The following is a 13,950-nucleotide window of genomic DNA, read 5'->3' as shown; positions in this document are numbered from 1 at the left end:
AAATATAAATTGTTTCTACGTACAGTATGATTAAAATATGGAGTGCCACAAGGATCTGTCCTAGGTCCTCTGCAAATCAATTTTGCTTGGTTGGAACAGCAGCTACGCTAATTATGTCTCTATTTGTTTCTCTGTTTTTGCCACGGGATTGACATCCTGTGGTAACTAGGATTTACACAAGCTTCAGTCTGGATCCAGAACACCTGAGAAGAGATGATGCCAACCCCTCAGAGGACCTCAGATGATGCCAACCCTGAAACAACATAGAGAACTACCACATTTTGCTATAAGTTTGATTGCATCATATAATAATTGCTGATAATAGTGTTCATCGTCTGTTTGATTACGTCTTTAATTGATTTTTCCGTACATTTCTGCCATATGTACATTGACTGACAGTCACCACTGATAAGCTACCACTAAATATTGTAGAAACTTAATTTGCTGTAAAGTTGCTTTGCAATTATTTGTATCGTGAAAAGCGCTGTACAAATAAACTTGAATTGAATTGAATTTTCTTAAGAGAAAAATATTATTTGTTTTATTTACTGTTTAAAAGTTTGAAACCAGTAATTTTTTTTAAAGCAATTAATATTTTATTGCAGAAGAATGCATTAAAATGTTCAAAAGACAGTAGAGAGTAAAGACATTTAAAATTTGTTACAAAAGATTTCTATATCAAATACATTTATTTTCTTCAAAGAACCTAACATAAAATGTATAATGGTTTCTACAAAAAATATCAAGCAGCACAACTATTTTCAACACTGATGATATAAGAAATGTTTATTGAGCACCAAAATAGCATATTTAGAATGATTTCTAAAGGATCATGTGGCACTGAAGATGGGAAAATTCAGCTTTGCATCACAGAATTAAATTACATTTTAAAATATATGAAAGTAGAAAACCATTATTTTAAACTATAATAATATTTCATAATATTACGGTTTTTACTGTATTTTTGATTAAATAAAGCAGCATGATTAGCATAAGAGACTTCTTTCAAAAATTCCCCCCAAACCTTAGAATGATTGTGTACATATATAATTTTTATTTTCTACATTTTAAAAATAACAGTAAATATTAAGTAGGTGTGTCCAAACTGGCAGTGTTTATCATTTACATCTTTTACATTAACTTTAAAGAAAAAATAAGGCAGCAGATTTCAATCTTTGTTTGAACATTTAATGCCCTACACATTTAAAATAAAAGTTTATTCGCCTTTGTTTCACCATGACCAACTATTACAGTAGTCTCATGTTCATTGACAGTCTTAGGACAGAGTGACAACAGATGGCTAAACTAACAGCTTAACCTTCTTGAGCAAAGACAAATCATAGGCCATTAAAAGTTAAAGGCCTCACACATATGCTGGTCTCAGTATGCAAACACCCCCTATTGATGATCATAATTAGACACCACATGACACTTAACACATGACATTACAGCTCAGCAAAAAGTTGTGTAAAAATGGAAATATAGCACCAGAATACCTGTTTCTGAGTGACAGCAGGATGTCCCACCAGTCAGAATACTCCTAGGCTTCTCCGACTAACACGAAAGGGTGTTACCTCGCCCACAACCACCCCGTCTCCACCAACAACTAGAAAGACAATGTGTGAAGTCTGCAAATGACCTCTTTCTCCTTCCACAAAAATTGTATTGCACAGTTAATTCAACAAAGACAGTTAACAGAATAAACCCAAACAAATAACCTGCTCTGGGGAAATTATGACATATGCTGGAATTCATTAGATTAAAAAAATTAAGCACTTGTAATTAGATTATATTACGTTCTAAAATGCTTATAAAAAGATCATACTTTTTATACAGTTCTACATACATTGTTTGTACTGTAAATGTATGTCACATGATTGCAGAAATTCTAATATGCTGATTTTGTGCTCAATTTTTATTGTTGCCCAATTAATAATAATTGTTTTTATTATTATCAATGTTGACAATTTTATTCGCTACTTTATATTGTTGTCGAAACTGTGATTATTTTTTTCAGGATTCTTTGATGAATAGAAAGTTCAAAAGAACAGTATTTATTTGGAATAGAATAGAAATTTCATGTTTCTTGGCTGAATACATTTTTGTATTATTATTATTTAACCCAAACTCTTGAATGGTAGTGTATCACAGTTTCCACAAAATATTAAGCAGCACAACATTGATTTCAACACTGATAATAATAAGAAATGTTTCTTGATCATTAAGTTAGCATATTAGATTGATTTCTGAAGGATCATGTGACACTGAAGACTGGAGTAATGACATATTTGCTGTCACAGTAATAAATTACATTTTATTACATTTGTATTAAAATAGAAAATAGTTCTTTTAAATTGCAATCATATTTCACATGATTACTGTTTTACTGTAATTTTTTATTTAAAAAAATAAAAATAAATAAATACAGATAAATGAGTACATTTAAATGAATAATACTCACTTTAGTAACGTGCACAGCAGCATGAGTAGAACACTGCCCACCACACACAACACCAGCATGGTGGCCACAGTCTGTTGCCTGTGGTTAGACGCCACCACTGCCAAGAGGTCTGCATGTTCACATCGCATACCCACAAAGCCAGGATGACATCTACACAAACATGCACAAGAGTGACTTTTATTATAATTGAAAAGGGAGCTTTATAAAACTAAAGCCAAAAATTTTAATATGCACTGCAAAACATGAGTATGTTCAATAGATGTTCGTAAAAGCATTTCATTCCAAAATGAGGAATCTGCCAGTATCATGTTCATAATATCAATCAAATTGAAATTGACTATAATTCATTTGACTTTTTGTGGTGAACTACTACATACGGATATGGACATAAACATTATAAAAAAACAATAAATTCCCTGACAATAGGAGGACTCATACCAACTTAAGACACAAGCACCAACACAGAGTTGAATACTGCTATTGTGCCAGATTTATACATGGAAATACAATTTAGCAAAGGACAAAACACTCTTGTCTTGACAAGGACAGCTTAACGAAGATGCTGTAAGCATTTATCCAAAAGAATTTATCCAAGTGAGTCAGCAATCAAAATGCATGTCAGACTGTTTAGCTGTTTAATCCCATTATTATATGAAAATATAGGGCTGGGTGATATAGCTAAAAAATGTATCAACGATATGTTTCATATCGTTCGGTATCGATAATTATTGACATTTTTATAACCTTTTTTTTTTAAACAAAGAGCAACAGAAAAAAACGTTTAAATTTAACCACTGTATTTTTAAATTTACCCAATTTATTGAGACAAACAAAAAATATTTTTTGTTTTAACAGTCAAACACAAAATAAAAATTAAACAAATATCTCATTTCTAATGTTTTATATGCAGATTAAATAGGTCTGAGGAAACTTTTGGCTCGTCTCCCGAAGCCACAGGGGAGCGCAATGAGCAAAATAATGCAGCGCATTAAATTGCCAACGCAAAGGAAATAACGTTGTCTTATTAACTCATATAAATCAAACATAATTTCGTAAATTGCATAAACAATTATGAACAAAACAGCATCATGTATTTATGCATTGCTTAATAAAAAGAGCTGAATCGCCCATCACACAGATTGCCTTTAAAAACATATGAGATGCAGTGAAACGGAATAAACCTCCACAAATTCGTAACGCGTTTTCTAAAAGTTTAAACTGTTTTAACTTTGCATGGCTTTCTATACATCTCGTGTGAGACGTGAGAGCAGCAGGCATATTTGTCTGTCTAAAAAATGCGCTGAATATGCGTTCTGTGTGAATGGCTTGGTTTCGGTGGGGGGCGGGGGGTGGTTTAGCTACTATATTTCTCTTATATTTTGAATGAATAACGCAGAAACTGCACGTCTGGTGGGCTAGACTTATCAAACATTAAAATGCAACAACTTCACTTACAACATCATCACCGCATCTCGCGCTCCACTAATGACGCTCCCTGACGCACACCTAACATTTGATTGTACTATTATTGCATTCAAATGCAACTGTTTATTTTAAATTCGACTAATATTCTTTTTTTATTATTCACAATCTCATCACAGGCAGGCACAGCACTCAATTCAGCATGTGTTCGTGTTTGTGTGTGCGGTCTGCGTCACTCATAGCACGTGCCTATATCGTGCGCTATATCGAACAGTTTTTCTATCGTTATCGAAGAGGGTGTACCGTCGACAAATATCGATACCGTTTTATCGCCCAGGCCTATGAAAATATATGAAAAAAAAGATACAAATTATATTAAAAAATAAATAAAATATCCCAAACTACAATCATAGTATTAGGATTTCTGGAATCTGGCTTTTTTTTTCTCAGTGATCAAGATGCACAGCATTTGATTTCATATAAAAAGTGCCATAGCAATGCTAGTAGTGACAGCATTAAATAAAACAGTACTTATTCAGTCTCTATGAGCACTCTCAGACAAATTTCCAACCTTCTGACAGCATGTTGTACACCGCTCTTGTAAAACAAAACCACCACTATAGCGACTGAAACATATATTGCAACATAAGTCTGCTTGAACATACAGATCAGTTTTGATTGCTTGAAAACAGACTGTTCTTTATTATCAAATTTGAAAAAGCTAATGTGAACATGCAGATTGTTAATAGCACGTGCCTATATCGTGCACTATATCGAACATTTTTTATATCGTTATCGAAGAAGGTGTACCGTCGACAAATATCGATACCGTTTTATCGCCCAGGCCTATGAAAATATATGAAAAAAAAGATACAAATTATATTAAAAAATAAATAAAAAATCCCAAACTACAATCATAGTATTAGGATTTCTGGAATCTGGCTTTTTTTTTCTCAGTGATCAAGATGCACAGCATTTGATTTCATATAAAAAGTGCCATAGCAATGCTAGTAGTGACAGCATTAAATAAAACAGTACTTATTCAGTCTCTATGAGCACTCTCAGACAAATTTCCAACCTTCTGACAGCATGTTGTACACCGCTCTTGTAAAACAAAACCACCACTATAGCGACTGAAACATATATTGCAACATAAGTCTGCTTGAACATACAGATCAGTTTTGATTGCTTGAAAACAGACTGTTCTTTATTATCAAATTTGAAAAAGCTAATGTGAACATGCAGATTGTTAACAGACTAGGGAATGTCAGAATGCAGGAAATATACATAGAAAAAAAAATATTCAATTTGAAAAAAGACAATCTTAGAACTTACACACATGCAGGTGTTTCCTCCAGTATGAGAAAGCGGCATGTGCCATGAAAACAGAAGTGGCTATGGGAGTCAGGGCAGTCATCGAAGTGAGAGTGGACAGCGGCTGCTATAAATTCTATTATTTATGCAAATAAAACAAAATAAAGAGAACCTGGGTTTAATATGGACATAAATGACAATTTCTTGTTTGATAAAATATAAATATCTATGCAAGAATTCCTTAAAAATGTATTTGCAAATGTTATGCCTGATGACCAATAATACTGTTGCCCAGTATCTCAGTTCATCATAAATTTGTGAACATCACACAGATTACTACATCATTACTGACCCCGCTTTAAACAAACAGAATTATCTACTTATATTACATTTCCAGCCTTTATTAACATCAAAGCTAGAGCCAAATTAGTGATATTTTGAAGAACTGAAGAAGTGGAAGGTAGAAAAGAAGTTCTCAGCCAATCAGAATGAGAGGATTTTGTATATAGATCACAGCCCTTTAGATTTTTTTTTTTCAAGACTCGCCCGTTTCTCAGACTCTATCCTCCCTAAGGCACACGTTTGAGCTAAAGAGAGCACAAAAGCAGACATGGTGTAAGACAAGAAAAAGCTAGACTTAGCCAGGACTACCGGTCAAGATCTGAGGGGATTTCTTGAAATTGACAGATTCCTGTTTCTAGTCATTGTGAGCTTTGTCTGCAGAAGGTATTTACATTGGATGAAAACTGTCTGCAGTACAATAAATAAAACAGAAAATTGTAATGGGCAATGGCTAAAACCTTCTATCTTTGTGTTAGCAGCTTACTAATACCACGTGTGATTCCATAATGAAAAAAAAATCAAGTTTATAGCATTTTTTTACGAATTGGACAAAATGAAAGGAAGTACTTAAAGTTGCGATGAAACAGAAGTAACAACAGATCTAAGTGTAAAGGATTATCGAAAAAGAAAAAAAATGTAGGATGTGGACTTGGTTCTATCCATCGCTGTTGATAAGATTTTGAGATGTGGCCGTTGCACTGAAAAATGAATGCACGATTGCAGTTGATTGTTGAGGGGCAGTGTTTAAGCAGACAAAATGATTGGAGGTGTCTGGCATACATCACCAGAGAGAGGTCTGTCATTTTCATGGGAAGATCAAGTTCTGACACTTTGATTAAACATTACAAGGACAAAAAAGTCAAAAAAAGGAAACATATACATGGATGAATCATTCACAATAAGATCTATAACATGCATTTACAAAATAGATTTATAGGGTGAATTTTCATGTAATGTCGACTTCAACATTCAGAAAAATTTGATAACCTCAAGACGTCAAACTAATTATTACACAAGTCTAAATATTAAATGTTAATTTTATATAAATTAAATATTTGAAATTGTATTATCTTTTTAATTTCTAACAGGCTGCAGTATAATATTTAATATATTCCATATTCACAGAATATATGAATTCTCAAATTCAAAAATATAAATGGGATTTCAGGCCTATGAAACCCAAAATGAGTTGAGCATAAAGGTAAAAAGCAGACAGAGCATACTTTTGACACGTGAAGTAGTAGTGGTTGTGGTCGTGCTGGTGGTGGTTGTTGTGGTAGTGGTGGTAGTTGTTGTTGTTGTGGTGGTTGCAATGGTTGTTGTTGAGGTAGAATTATCTTGCACCTGCCCATATGTAAAAAGGGATCCTACAAATCAAACACAGCAAGCAAATATTCAAAAACAATAGCACTACAATGGAACTAATATTGTTGAGAACAGCTAAGTAGATTAGGACGAGGTGTTCAAAACTATTCAAATGTCACTGCTACTGCCTCTGTGAAATCTAGTATTGTGAACACCTTACCCAAATGTGAAAATGAGGATCCAACAAAGTCAAAAATTGCCAGACTCATGACCGTTACAGCAATGAGAAAACAGCGGAACAACAGCATCACACACTAGAGAGAAAAAGGCTTAAGTGGCGTCCAGTGCAAATGAGAAATAGCTACTTAAAGATCTCTTGCTTTAGACTCAGAGATCAATTAAAATGCCCTGGAACATCAGTGGGAGTAACTGACTTCTGACCTTCAGACTATTTTAAGAGCTGCTAGGGAATGACTGGGTTAAGATAAATTAAAGTGGATTTGTGATGCGGATCTCTCCGCATACACAGGTAAGACACTGCTGGACGAATCGTTGTCATGGCGTGCCTAATTCACTCATACATTTACAGAAAATGGCAGAACCATCACAAATCCCAAAATGTATCGCTCTGCTCTAAAAGTTAGCTAGAAATAGAGTTTTAAGGCATCATATATGTGTACAGTTGCATTGCAATGAGCTCAGTGGAAAATAATGCTAATGCCAAACTACTGAAAACCCTTGCAGAGAGCTATCTGTATAGGGGTTAAAGTTGCTGTCTATATAGTGTGTTCCAAATCATAAGGTTCCATGATGGTTAGGAAGCAGCTGCCTATGTAGGCAGTAGACAGTGATGCAGAACAATCAGTTCTTGAAAAAAATACATTTTTGGCACTGGGCTGTCAATTTAACGTGTTTAATTCTATTAAACAATGTTACTATATAAATACACTTCATAAGGCCTCTCAATCGATTTTATGTTAAACGCTAATAATATTGATACATGTGATTTTTTTAAAGATTGATAGCCTGCAAAAAAACAAAACTATATTCTCTTTTTTTCAACCAAAAATGAAAAATTTGAGAAAAAAAAAAAAAAAAAAAACACAATATTTACATGTATGTTCCATAAAAGAAAGTAAGTCATACAGTTTTGGACCAAGATGAGGGTGAGTAAATAATGACAGAATTAGCATTTTTGGGTGACCTAGCCCTTTAAGTTAAAAAAAACCCTTTCTTATCCTTGCAAGGATATTCCTTCTAAAGATTTTCTTAACTTAGCAGCTGCCGTTCCTTAACCATCATCAGCGATGAATTAATGCATATTCATATTTGTTTTAGAACTACAATAACATTTTCTGATTTCTCTCATGGGGACGGAAGAGCTGTCAATCAATAAATTGGGAAAAAAAGTAACTTGCGTTACTTATTTGAAAAAGTAACTCAGATATTCTCTTGTAAATTAAAAAGTAATGCGTTACTTTACTAGTTACTTGAAAAAAGTAATCTGATTACGTAACTCACGTTACTTGTAATGCGTTACCCCGAACACTGACCATCATTGTACCAAAATCACTTACTGAGATAATGGGACCTTTATCACTGGAAACCTAGCCTATATCCTTGAAAAACAAAAACAGCTGCTTACAGTACAGATACAATCAGTCATTAAAAGTAACTAATTAATGGGGCATTAAGTCAAATCAAATCAAATTTATTTGTAAAATTATCATCATTCACAACACGCATCGTTTCAAACCAGCTATACAGAAAGTTGTTCTGTTATGTCAGTGCTTTACCATAGAGCATCCTGCATGGGGCAGGTTTAAAATTACCCAGTCATGACGTAATGCATATTAACATTTTCTTAATATTAAAAGCACAGAAAGCAACAATACACATGATGTCCTGCTGATTTAAAAATTGCTTCATTAAACTTTACTGACTTTCTCTCATTGAAACTGTTTGCTGAGGTAAGACCTTGCCTTCATTGTAGAAACAAAGCCATAAAAGATGGACGCTAAAGAATAGCTCTATATTTAAACTAAGCTCTGTTAACCTCCTTAATGGCAGGAGCAAGACTACTGAGCCAAAGAAGCTGCTGGACAAAAAAGGACAGCAAACCACTGCTTCTTCAATGCCTTGGATAAACACTAACAGCACATTATTCATGCTATAAAGCTAAAAGGCTGTACAACAAAGCAGAATTATTATATGTTGGGCATTACTAATAAGTCTGTCATTACTGGTGATGAGACTGAAACGGTGGATGTCAGGAGAGACTCCCTTGACATACTTCCACTAATAGTATTGTTTTTTATATTGACGATTAGAGTACTGTCAACTTATTATGCTAAAACGCTCTCTCTCTCATATTATATTAAAAATGTGGCGACATGTTGTTTTCTTGTAAAGGGCAATATTTCAAACGTTTAACTCTAATATTTTGCTTTCGTGCCTCAATAATTGATGTATATTATTATTTACTTAATAAAAATAATGCCAGTAACTCGAATGAACACAACATAAAATATTTTTACTCACCGGTGAGAAGGAATATTGTATCCCAAAGAGCACGGTACATCATTATAAGGCGTTTATGTGACTTGTTGGTGAAGGATTCGCAGCGTCGTCTCTTATATTAAAACGTTTAACACCTTTGCCAACTTAAAGGAAGGCACGCTCGTATTCTTAGGATTGGCCAATATTATTGATAGTCCGCTGCAGAGGTTAGAAATCTGACTTCCATAGTAAAACTGTGTGCGTCTTTCTTCATAGTTTCATGTGTCCTTCTCGACAAAAGACGCCATGCGTCGATTCAGGTATTTTGAACTTGACTTCAAACTTGAGCAACGCCGTCTTACCACTGACGTCATATAAAGCCCTAACTATATATTTTTTCTAATTCACTATCATGATAAAGATAGGAGGTAAAACATTGTTAACTACAAAACCACGTTACTAATAATCACTCATAGCACAGACAGAACCCTCTCCACTCCTTTGACATCCTTCTGTTGTGCGTGCGTGTGCGTACGTGCGCTCGTGTGAGGCTGAGCTAAAGAGGCGTGTGCAACATATTTTGTTTAAACCTCTGTAACTATTTTTTTTCTATATAAGTGATGTCATAACTATTTTTCAGTTTTTTTTAAATACGCATATCAAATTTTTTTTTTTGACATTGCTTTGATATTCAGAACTAACCTGCAGAGTGAGTTAAATTTTACATTTATTGTTAAACGTGTACTAAAAATGTGTGTGATACAGTTTTTTATTATTGGTCAGTAACTTCTTTTAGAAGCGGTAGGTGATGACTAAATGTAATGTAAATGTAAATGTAACATCTCTTTAAGCATTTTCTTAGCTGATCCAAAGTGTTAAATGCTAATTTGTCTCATAGGTCAACCATAGACCAAGCTTTTACCTATTCCTTAAACTCTTGATTTATTTATTTATTTTGGGCAATTCAACATTAGAGTGCAAACTTCAAGAGTGCAAAAATATGATAATGTTATGCTGCCCCCTAATGGAATGAATGGATAGTCTTAATATATTACTGCGATACCATAAATATTTCTTAAGTACATGTGTTGATTGAATGTAAAACTAGCTGAAAATAATTTTTATTTAAAAAAAATTATTATGTAAATATTCTGTTTTACAGTACCTACAGTTATATTTATATTCCGATAGGTGGAGTTGAACTAGTTTAATATGATCTCATTTTCTTTTAAATGGACTTGGACTTTAAAGTGGAGACAGTGCCAACGTATAGTTTGTACGGAGCAGTATAGTTTAATTCAACAGGTGTTCTCAAGAGAATTCGAAAATCTTTTACAACATTGTTTTATCTAGTCAAGTGGGTGGTTGGTTAAACTATTCTGAGATATATATACTCAAACTGACTACTACCTTCTCTATTCTTGGATTTTATCCTCTGGATTATTTTTCTCAAAGCAATATTAGTACCTATAAAGAGGACAGCATGACCACAAAGCAGAAGAAGGTAAAATGTTTATGGTCTATTGCTGCTGTTATTTTTCATTAGTCTGATTTTTGTTTTTAAATTAAATAAATAGCTGTGAGTTTCACTGTAAAGTCATATAAATGCGACTAATATTTACATTTTAATAAAATATTATTTAAATAAATACATTTAAAATTAATTTGTTGACCGCATCAAGGGACTTAAAATCCCTTTTATAGGTTCATACATAACATCATATGTTGACACTTAGAAATGAAATGTTTAATAGTCATTTAATAATTTAATTGGAGTTCTTTTGTTGTGAAGTTGATTTGTTTGTTTTGTTGCCTAGAAGTGCATTAAATGCTTGTAAACATTATAGTTGATTTGTCTAAACAGGGTCATACATACACTTTAGTATTAATGGTGACCTCTACAGCTATTGGGGGAACTCTACAATATGGATACAATCTGGCCATAATGAATGCACCAACTGTTGTAAGTGTTTCATTGGCTTTGTGTTTGTGAAAGAGTAAAAATGTTTACATTTATGTCATATTAGTAGTCTCTTTGTCTGTTAAGGCCAATTACCAGTTTTCTGTTCTGTGTTCCTTCCTGCAGTTCATTCAGAACTTTGTCAATGAGACATTTCTGGAGCGATGGGGAATACAGTTGAGGGTTTATGAGGTCACACTGATATGGACCTTTATCGTTTCCATTTTCTCACTGGGCGGCTTTATTGGGGCCCTGATAGCAGGGCCAATGTCTGTACGTTTCGGGAGGTACAGTTAATCTTGTTGTTATACAGTATAATGTTAAAGTTCATGTTTCATACACATTGTTTTATTTATCTTTAATTAGACTTATTTAAATATGATTTAAATGTAAAAATTAGTGAACTTTAAATAAGTAATAAATCTTTATTTTATGCCCTGTTATGTTCTCTTTTCCAAGGAAGAAGACTATGTTGCTGAACAATGTCTTTCTCTTATCAAGTTCACTGCTTGCATTGCTGAGCCGAACAGCAAAGTCATTTGAGATGATTATCATCTCCAGATTTTTGGTTGGCATAAATGCAGGTACTGTCTGTGTATATATTTTACCTGTAAATGCAATTTCGTTAATGAACCCTTCATATTTTGAGATTGAGATTGTTAGTTTCTTCCTGGTATTATTATAAACCATCTTCTCTCTTTATATTCTGGCATCAGTATGAATGTACAGCCCATGTATTTTGGTGAGAGTGCACCAAAGCACTTACGATGGGCTGTGTCCCTGTCCTCAGCTGTCTTCACTTCTTTTGGACTGGTGTTGGGACAGGTGGTCAGTCTGAGGTATGTGAAATATTTGTCCTTGCGAAGCAGTTCACGAGAACGATTACAATTTCCCCATGTGATGTGAAGTAAATTTTTAATTTAATGAGTACTTTATAAGGTGCATGTCAGACTCTGTTCCATGTTTTGTGGTTGTTTTGCTCCTCATGTGCCTTCCTTTCCCATGTTTAATTTGTCCCAGGTGTTTCCCATGATGTTTCATTGCTCCCAGGTGTGTCTCGTCATCCCCTCCTCCTGTGTGTATAAATAGTGTTCCCTGTGTGTGCTCCAGCGTCCGGTATTGAATGTGAATGTTCATGTCATGTATAGCGTGAGTGGTCCTTTGTGTTTATTAAACCCATTTGGATTAATGTACTCCTCGTCTCTCTCCGTTCCTTGCTCCACAGTCCGCTCAGCAGTGCACCCGTGACAGTGCATTTAAAATGGGATGTTTTGTACAGAATTTCATAACATGCCAATGTTATCTTTTTTATGCCCAAATTAAATATACAAGCATGACTGAAATGACTGATTTTAAAATGTATTTTTTCAGAGAGTTGTTAAGTAGTGAGCCGTGTTGGCAGTACTTATTTGCTAGTAATGCTATCCCAGGCCTCATCCAACTCCTCACCTTGCCCTGGTTTCCAGAAAGTCCCCGCTACCTCCTCATTGACTGTGGAGACAAAGAGGCCTGCCAATGGGTATTAGAACCTGAATTTTTCAGCATTGGTTGCAGTTATACTGTACTGTATATTGCTATATTCTTTGCAATACAGAGTACGATAGCCTCACTGAACCTTACACTCTTAAAAAGTTAAAGTTCTTTTTTGGCATCTATGGTTCCATGAAGAACCTTTTAACATCCATGGAACCTTTCAAATGCACAAAATTTTCTTTATAGTGGAAAAAGCTTCTTTAGATTATTAAAAAGTAAGGGGTGAAATGATTCTTTTAGTTCTTTGAGGAACCTTTATTTTTAAGAGTGTACAGATAAAACAACATTATATGTACTTTAATAACCTCCACTTTTAATGGGATAATTCAAGTTCTTTCCCTGAATGTCAAAGCTGCCTTTGGACATATAATGAAAGTAAACCATTCACTTCTTTTGCATTGGAAAAAAAGGGTTCGATATGTTAGATAACTCATATTGTGTTTCACAAAAGAAAGTAAATCATACATGTTTGGAATGACATGAAGGCAAGTAAATAATGACAAAATGTACATTTTTCTCTTTAATTATCTCATTGTCATCTCTCATATTTTGGAAATGTGCATGTAATTCTCACACATGATTATACACATTAATCATGTTTGTTCCACGGCACTGCAGCGTCTGCGAGGCTGTGAGGTGCAGAGAGAAGAGCTGGATGAGATTCTGCAGGAACAGAATGAAACTAAGGGAGAGCGTGCCAAACAGCTGTGGGAGCTCTTCACTGACCGCAGCGTCCGCTGGCAGCTCATCACTGTGGCGGTCCTGAGCAGTGTCATGCAACTGTGCGGTAATGACTCGGTGAGACCCTGCCTCTGTCCAGTCCTGTCATTCTATCCTGGATCTTAGGTGGAAATTCAAGTGTAACTGGATCACCGGTGCATTGCTTCATAAATTGAATGAATGTTAACCAAAGAAAGCACACCCAGTAGTTCACGAGAATGAATGTTGCAGGCTGATGTTAATATTTGAGAGTCTTCATGCTTCTATGGGATAAAAATGCATGCAAACAGACACACAAAGCACTTATCAGAACTTAAAATAGATTAATGTCTTCATATTAGATAAAATATTAAACTCATGATTTATATATATATATATATATATATATATATAT

General features: G+C 34.2%; 1 protein-coding gene and 1 pseudogene across 1 annotated transcript in view; one reads left to right on the top strand and one right to left on the bottom strand.

Annotated features, from left to right (window-relative positions):
- Positions 1-1,432: 1,432 nt before the first annotated feature.
- Positions 1,433-9,829, bottom strand: LOC107667324 (protransforming growth factor alpha-like; annotated as a pseudogene).
- LOC107667316 (solute carrier family 2, facilitated glucose transporter member 11-like) overlaps positions 9,650-13,950 on the top strand; it is a 6,110-nt gene continuing 1,809 nt past the window's right edge. The window contains exons 1-8 of the mRNA XM_016458950.1: positions 9,650-9,663; positions 10,799-10,847; positions 11,208-11,306; positions 11,430-11,590; positions 11,763-11,884; positions 12,010-12,142; positions 12,675-12,820; positions 13,444-13,634. Of these exons, the coding sequence (XP_016314436.1) occupies positions 9,650-9,663; positions 10,799-10,847; positions 11,208-11,306; positions 11,430-11,590; positions 11,763-11,884; positions 12,010-12,142; positions 12,675-12,820; positions 13,444-13,634 (915 nt within the window). The remainder of the gene's footprint in view (positions 9,664-10,798; positions 10,848-11,207; positions 11,307-11,429; positions 11,591-11,762; positions 11,885-12,009; positions 12,143-12,674; positions 12,821-13,443; positions 13,635-13,950) is intronic.

The sequence above is a fragment of the Sinocyclocheilus anshuiensis genome, unplaced genomic scaffold (genome assembly GCF_001515605.1).
Source record: "Sinocyclocheilus anshuiensis isolate Anshui unplaced genomic scaffold, SAMN03320099.WGS_v1.1 scaffold964, whole genome shotgun sequence".
In the NCBI taxonomy this organism is placed as follows: Eukaryota; Metazoa; Chordata; class Actinopteri; order Cypriniformes; family Cyprinidae; genus Sinocyclocheilus; species Sinocyclocheilus anshuiensis.
This window is presented reverse-complemented; position numbering and strand designations above follow the sequence as displayed.